This window comes from Salvelinus sp. IW2-2015, unplaced genomic scaffold (assembly GCF_002910315.2).
Source record: "Salvelinus sp. IW2-2015 unplaced genomic scaffold, ASM291031v2 Un_scaffold1446, whole genome shotgun sequence".
In the NCBI taxonomy this organism is placed as follows: domain Eukaryota; kingdom Metazoa; phylum Chordata; class Actinopteri; order Salmoniformes; family Salmonidae; genus Salvelinus; species Salvelinus sp. IW2-2015.
This window is the reverse complement of record NW_019942913.1, coordinates 160,667-168,889: the sequence shown is the minus strand read 5'-3', so window position 1 is coordinate 168,889 and position 8,223 is coordinate 160,667. Positions and strand designations below refer to the sequence as shown.

Sequence of the window (8,223 nt, the reverse complement as noted above, 5' to 3'; positions counted from 1 at the left end):
GATAAACCCCGAAAATAAGGTTTGCGGTAAACAGACTTAGAACAAAACATACCAGATTTTAGGACTATGACATAACCTTCATCAGCTAACATCACTTTTTGGGGGGGACTTTGAATTAGAAGGGAACCAGTTGTCTGCTGTGTGTTGAATGTGCAGTTGAGATTATTTTTAATTTTCAAAGAGAGGCTGAATTTTCGGTGCAATTAGCACATACATTGATGAAAAAGCGTTCACTTGTGATTTGTGGATTAAAATAAAAGTAAGCCTATTTAAAATGGTGTGAGAGTAGGCCTACTTCAACTCCAAGGTAGATGGCGACAGAGGTATTTTCTCTGTTTCACAACATTCTACTTGATGAGAGCCAAGCGCGACCACCGACCAGACAGCTGAGAGAGGAGAACAAGCACTGTCACCGGGCCAGTGGTACACGTATCAAGGTAGCTGCAACGCAGCATAGTAATTTACCGGCTTTTTTCGTAAGTGTTTTTGAATACTTATGATACATTCTTATACTGTGCGGTGTTTCGTTTTGTTAAAAGTAAAACCCAAACAATCTCAACTTGACAGGCGCAAAAACAGTCGGTAGCAAGCAAACTTTAGCTAGCTAGCTGCGCGTTAGCTAGCTGGTTAATGTTGCTAATGAGCCCATATGCTAGCTAACGACAACCACTAGTAAACGGGGAAAACGAACGAGATACTAGTTGTTGCATGTTGTAAGTGCGTTTTTTTGATAACACACAGCTGACTGTAATAACGAGTTTCTAACTCAACTGATGTTAATTTGTTACAAAGTTAGCTGTGTCACAGGCGGTGCATCAGGGAAAACATTCCGTATAGCACTAGGAACAATGAACTCTACTAGCAACTGGTGCTGTAGTACTGAAACGGCAGTGCTTTCAGAGAGTATTGACACCCTTTCCCCCACATTTTGTTGTGTTACAGCCTGAATTTGAAWWTMTTTTAAATTAATATTTTTTTTTGTCACTGCCTACACACAAAACCCTATAATGTCAAAGTGGAATTATGTTTTTCGAATTGTAAGTATTCAACCCCATTTGTAACGGCAAAAATAAATCAGTTCTGGAGTTTAAAAAAAGGTGCATAAGTTGCATGGACTGTGTGCAATAAGAGTCTTAACATGATTTTTGAATGACTACCTCCTCTCTGTACCCAACACATACAGATAATTGTAAGGTACCTCAGTCACGCAGTGAATTTCATACACAGATTCAACCACAAAGACCAGGGAGGTTTTCCAATGCCTCGGTAGATGGGTAAAAATATAAAAAGCAGACATTGAATATCCCTTTGAGCAGTTAATTACACTTTGTAGTGACTGGGTGTCGAGATACACCATCCACAAAGACACAGGTATCCTTTCTAACTCCGTTGCCGGAGAGGAATGATTTCACCATGAGGCCAATGGTGACTTTAAAACAGTTAGAGTTTAATTGCTGTGATAGGAGAAAAGTGAGGATGAATCAACAACATTGTAGTTACTCCACAATGCTAAACTAAATGACAAATATTCCAAAAACATGTATCCTGTTTGCAACAAGGCACTAAAGTAATACTGCAAAAAATGTGGCAAAGCAATTAACTTTTTGTCCTGAATACAAAGTGTTATGTTTGGGGCAAATACAACACATTACGGAGTACCACTCTCCATATTTTCAAGCATAGTGGTGGCTGCATCATGTTATGGGTATGCTTGTAATTATTGACTGGAGTTTTTCAGGATAAAAAAGGAAACAGAAGGGGGCTAGGCACAGGCAAATTCCTAGAGGAAAACCTGGTTCATTCTGCTTTCCACCAGACACTGGGAGATTAATTCCCCTTTTAGCTGTACAATAACCTAAAACAAGTCCATATCTACACTGGAGTTGCTTACCAAGAAGAGAGTGAAAGTTCCTGAGTGACCGAGTTAGTTTTGACTTAAATATACTTTTTWWWAAATCTATGGAAAGACCTGAAAATGGTTGTCTAGCAATGATCAACAATCAATTTGACAGCTTGAAGACTTCTGAAAGAAATTATGGGCAAATGTAGCAAAATCCAGGTGTGGAAACCTCAGATTTGCCCAGGAAGACTCACAGCTGTAATCACTGCCAAAGGTTATTTTCTAAAGTATTGACTGAGGGGTATGAATACTTATGTAAAGGAGATTTCTGTGTCTCTATCTCAATAGATTTGCAAACATTTCTAAACATGTTTGCACTTTGTCCTTGTGTGTGTGAGAAAATATCGATMAATTCAATTTTGAATTCAGGCTGTAACAACAAAATGTAGAATACATCACGGGATGTGAATACTTTCTGAAGGCATTTTATCTAAGAGAACTGGCAATCTGCTGCTCCCTGTAAATTATTCTCTTAACTATTACAAATAATAATAATATGGTTTGGATACTGATATGTTTACTCGCCCACACCCAGTTGGATTTCCGTCTCGACTCGTTTACGATTTAAATTCTGAAAGTCCCACATGTGATTCTAACACTCACTAGTGTCATTATGTAAATTGACATAGCCCAATAGGGAGTTTGTTAATTGATTTGAATGTTCCATCCCTTGCTGAAACAAATGGTATATTCAGGCGCTTTGGTTAAATTGAATGTTGAGTAAGGCTAGACGTTGTAGTTTMTGTTAATACACAAAAAAATGATTGTGAAGTTGATCGTATCATGTTTTTGAAATCCAATGGTTGTATTAGTTTCACATTTACTACATTTCTAGATCAATGCAGATTCTGCATGCTTAAGAACATCAAAATGATGTTATTGGTGGTGTAAACAACCACCCTAATGTGTGAGTCTATCCTTGGCCCGTCACTTCAGGAATAATGCACCAAAGATGGCCGCCACACACTCCATGCTGCAGGAGCGTATCCAGGTGGCCCAAGAGCTGCTCAAGCGTGTGGACCAGCTCTGTGCGAGGCAGGCGCGTGATGTGGAGGGCCGGGCCAAGCTCTGCAGCAAGCTGCGAGCCGAYCTCAAGTTCCTGACCAAGGTGGAGGCGGGCAAGGTGCTCATCAAGGAGTCCCACCTGCAGAGCACCAACCTCACCCACCTGAAGGTGGGTCTTGTGTATATATTGCATGTATTTTCCAATTMAATTACATGTTACGGTTCCTTTTAGAGTGCCCAATGGACAATTAGTCTTGCTTTGTAGCTGTCCATTGTTTTACCCATCTGACAACGAGGACCATATTGGAAATATGTTGGTTGACTTTTTGGTTTAATCCTCACTGGTTTTTACTGTGTATTGTTGTATTCACATCAACTTGTATTTGTATTGTAAATCTTTCCAATAAATCTATATGAAAACAGGCCATTGTGGAGTCGGCAGAGTCACTGGAGATGGTGGTGAGCGTGCTGCATGTGTTCGCCTACGAGGACGCCAGCGGCACCAAGCAGACGCTGGTGGTGGATGTGGTGGCCAACGGCGGACACACCTGGGTCAAGGCTATTGGGCGCAAGGCAGAGGCACTGCACAACATCTGGCAGGGTCGGGGCCAGTATGGCGACAAGAGCGTGGTGGAGCAGGCTGAGGACTTCCTGCAGGCCAGCCGCCAGCAGCCTGTGCAGTACAGCAACCCACACATTATCTTTGCCTTCTACAACGGCGTCTCCAGCCCAATGGCCGACCGCCTGCGAGAGATTGGCATCTCGGTGCGCGGGGACATTGTGGCGGTAAACTTGGTGATGGCGGAGGAGGAAGGAAGCGAGGAGGAAGASGGGGAGGGAGCAAACAAGGAGGGCATGGAACACTGCTACGAAGAGGAAGAGAGAGAAGGCAAGGCTGCGGAGGAAGATGAAGACGTTGAAAACTTTGTCGAAGACGACGATGCAGGAGATGTGGAGGACACGCGAGTTGACCGCGACACCATCGTGGCCAGCCTGGCATTCCCCACCGAGGTGAAGGTGGATGTGTGCCGGCGGGCCAACCTGGACATCACCACACTCATCACGTACGTGTCGTCACTGAGCCACGGCCACTGCCGCTTGGCCTTCAAGGAGCAGGTGCTGACTGAGCAGGCAGCCCAGGAGCGCCAAGACAAGGTCCTCCCTCGCCTCCAGGAGTTCATGGCAGGCAAGGAGCTGTACGCGTGCCAGTCGGCCGTAAACGACTTCCGCGTCATCCTGGACACGCTCGGCGGCCCCGGCGAGAAGGCGCGCGCCGATGAGCTGCTGAGGCGGCTACAGGTGGTGCCCGACCAGCCGTCAGAGCGCACCCAGCGCCTCACGGCCAGCTCCAAGGTGAACCCCCGCTCGCTCATGATTTTCGGCACGGGCGACACACTACGGGCAGTCACAATGACGGCGAACAGTGGCTTTGTGAGGGCGGCGGCCAATCAGGGCGTGCGGTATAGCGTGTTCATCCACCAACCGCGCGCCTTGACGGAGGGCAAGGAGTGGAGGGCCACGCCCATATGAGAGAGGGAGAACTAACACCCACAGTGGCAGGAGGAAGAAGACTGATGATGAGCGAAGGGCTCTGACAGCGAACAGGAAGGAGAAGATTGTTTGTGGAATATACCACTGAACAGACATTAATTAAAAGGGGTGTGGAATATACCACTGAACAGTAATTAAATGGGTTGGGTGCCAGAACAGAGAGCACTTATTTTTCTTTTTAGGGGGGGGGGGGGGGACACACATAAAATATATATCACACTTTTTGCGATGTGTCACTAAACACTACTGGTTTAGTTTAGCACGCAGTTGGTACAGGAGCATTCTTTTTGCAACAACTGCAGACAGTGGGATAGTTGTTGTGTAGCCTATACTGTATATCAAAAAATAATTAATGATATGTCAGCGTATTGTATTTTAGGGCAATTTAAAACGGCTTTGGCCAATGTGCTGAGGGTGAAGTATATTTGTTTCTGTATTGCAAGTCTGAATTACATGTGAATAAAGCATCTCTAAAAAAATATGTGTATTTAGTAGAGGTCGACCGATTTTAATCGAATGGTCGATTTCAGAGTTTTCTCTAACAATCGGTAATTTTGGACTCCGATTTAGCCATTTTTTTTTTACACCTTTATTTAACTAGGCAAGTCAGTTAAGAACACATTCTTATTTTCAATGACGGCTTGGAACAGTGGGTTAACTGCCTTGTTCAGGGAGAATGACAGATTATTTTACCTTGTCAGCTCGGGGATTCAATCTTGCAACTTTACGGTTAACTAGTCCAACGCTCTAACACCTGCCTCACGAGGAGCCCGCCTGTTACGCGAATGCAGTAAGAAGCCAAGGTAAGTTGCTAGCTAGCGTTAAACTTATCTAATAAAAATCAATCAATCATAATCACTAGTTATAACTACACATGGTTTGATTTACTATTTATCTAGCGTGTCCTCCGTTGCATATAATCGATGCAGTGCGCATTTTGCGAAAAAGGACTGTCGTTGCTCCGTGTACCTAACCATAAACATCAATGCCTTTCTTAAAATCAATACACAGAAGTATATATATTTTTAAACCTGCATATTTAGCTAAAAGAAATCCAGGTTAGCAGGCAAATATTACCAGGTGAAATTGTGTCACTTGAGTTCATTGCACGCAGAGTCAGGGTATATGCAACAGTTTGGGCTGCCTGGCTCATTGCGAACTAATTTGCCAGAATTTTACGTAATTATGACATAACATTGAGGTTGTGCAATGTAACAGAAATATTTAGACTTATGGTTGCCACCCGTTAGATAAAATACGGAACGGTTCCGTATTTCACTGAAAGAATAAACGTTTTGTTTTCGAGATGATAGTTTCCGGATTCGACCATATTAATGACCTAAGGCTCGTATTTCTGTGTTATTATGTTATAATTAAGTCTATGATTTGATAGAGCAGTCTGACTGAGCGATGGTAGGCACCAGCATGCTCGTAAGCATTCATTCAAACAGCACTTTCGTGCGCTTTGCCAGCAGCTCTTCGCAATGCTTCAAGCATTGCGCTGTTTATGACTTCAAGCCTATCACCTCCCGAGATTAGGCTGGTGTAACGGCTAGCTAGATAGCGGGGTGCGCGCTAATAGCGTTTCAAACGTCACTCGCTCTGAGACTTGGAATAGTTGTTCCCCTTGCTCTGCATGGGTAACGCTGCTTCGAGGGTGGCTGTTGTCGATGTGTTCCTGGTTCGAGCCCAGGGAGGGGCGAGGAGAGGGATGGAAGCTATACTGTTACACTGGCAATAAAGTCCCTATAAGAACATCCAATAGTCAAAGGTATATGAAATACAAATCGTATAGAGAGAATTTTTTGGTCCTCCAAATATAATTTTATTGAATGAAGTTATTTCATTAAACATTTTGTGTGTGGCTCTAAACTGCTCCAACGACTATGGCGCTTCATTGTAACTATTGTAATCATGTGAGACCAGTGCAGAATTTACAGTACAGTTTAATCCAATGCTATCACACTATATTCTTGTGTAGGCCTACAATTTAAGATTTTATGCTTGAAAACAAACCTGTTGGATACTTAACCTCTCGTTATTACCAATCACATCGGCCTACTGGTTAATATGAACTCTGCAAAAAAAAAGAACTTCCTCTCACTGTCAACTGTGTTTAATTTCAGCAAACTTAACATGTGTACATATTTGTATGAACATAAGGTTCAGTGTGTCTTAAGTTCCACAGAAATTGGGGGGGGAAAGAGTCAAAATCAAAAGTAACAGTCAGTATCTGGTGTGGCCACCAGCTGCATTAAGTACTGCAGTGCATCTCCTCATGGACTGCACCAGATTTGCCAGTTCTTGCTGTGAGATGTTACCCCACTCTTCCACCAAGGCACCTGCAAGTTCCTGGACATTTCTGGGAGGAATGGTCCTCACCCTCCGATCCAACAGGTCCCAGATGTGCTCAATGGGATTGAGATTTGGGCTCTTCTCTGGCCATAGCAGAACACTGACATTCCTGTCTTGCAGGAAATCACGTACAGAACGAGCAGTATGGCTGGTGGGATTGTCATGCTGTAGGGTCATGTCAGGATGAGCCTGCAGGAAGGGTACCACATGAGGGAGGAGGATGTCTTCCCTGTAATGCACAGCGTTGAGATTGCCTGCAATGACAACAAGCTCAGTCCGATGATGCTGTGACACACCACCCCAGACCATGACGGACCCTCCACCTCCGAATCAATCCCGCTCCAGAGTACAGGCCTCGGTGTAACGCTCATTCCTTAGACAAACGCGAATCCGACCATCACCCCTGGACTCGTCAGTGAAAAGCACTTTTTGCCAGTCATGTCTGGTCCAGCAACGGTGGGTTTGTGCCCATAGGCGAGGACCTGCCTTACAACAGGCCTACAAGCCTTCAGTCCAGCCCCTCTGTCCGCAATAGGCTGAGTCTGAGCACTGATGGAGGGATTGTGCGTTCCTGGTGTAACTCGGGCAGTTGTTATTGCCATCCTGTACCTGTCCCGCAGGTGTGATGTTCAGATGTACCYATCCTGTACAGGTGCTGTCCGTCCCGTCTCCCTGTCATAGGCGTCTCACAGTACGGACATTGCAATGTATTGCCCTGGCCACATCTGCAGTCCTCATGCCTCRTTGCAGCATGCCTAAGGCACAGTCACGCAGATGAGCAGGGACCCTGGGCATCTTTCTTTTGGTGTTTTTCCAGAGTCAGTAGAAAGGCCTCTAGTGTCCTAAGTTTTCATAACTGTGACCTTAATTGCCTACCGTCTGTAAGCTGTTAGTTCTTAACGACCGTTCCACAGGTGCATGTTCATTAATTGTTTATGGTTCATTGAACAAGCATGGGAAACAGTGTTTAAACCCTTTACAATGAAGATCTGAGAAGTTATTTGGATTTTTACAAATTATCTTTGAAGGACAGGGTCCTGAAAAAGAAACGTTTTTTGCTGAGTTTAGTACCTACAGTGCATTCGGAAAGTATTCAGACTCCTTCACTTTTTCTACATTAAGGCAGCCTTATTCTGAAATTAATTCAATTATTCCCCCCCAAATCAATCTGCACACAATACCCCATAATGAAAAAGTGAAAACAGGTTTTTAGACTTTTTGCAAATTAAACAGAAATACCTTTTATTTACACCATTTGCTATGAGATTTGAAATTGAGTTCAGGTGCTTCCTGTTTCATCCTTGACATTTCTACAACTTGATTGGAGTCCACCTGTGGTAAATTCGATTGATTGGAAAGACACACACCTGTCTTTATAAGGTCCCACAGTTGACCATGCATGTCAGAGCAAA

General features: G+C 44.0%; 1 protein-coding gene across 2 annotated transcripts; it reads left to right on the top strand.

The window, feature by feature from the left end:
• Positions 1–348: 348 nt before the first annotated feature.
• On the top strand, positions 349–4,593 carry cunh7orf25 (chromosome unknown C7orf25 homolog). Of its 2 annotated transcripts, none has more exons than XM_024138328.2 (3): positions 349–437; positions 2,837–3,074; positions 3,329–4,593. In XM_024138328.2, the coding sequence occupies exons 2-3, from the start codon at positions 2,853–2,855 to the stop codon at positions 4,433–4,435; spliced, it is 1,329 nt and encodes a 442-aa protein (XP_023994096.1). In that variant the 5' UTR covers positions 349–437; positions 2,837–2,852; the 3' UTR covers positions 4,436–4,593. The 2 variants fall into 2 exon arrangements, with proteins under 2 accessions (XP_023994096.1, XP_023994095.1); XM_024138327.2 differs by having other exon boundaries at positions 381–476.
• Positions 4,594–8,223: the final 3,630 nt, after the last annotated feature.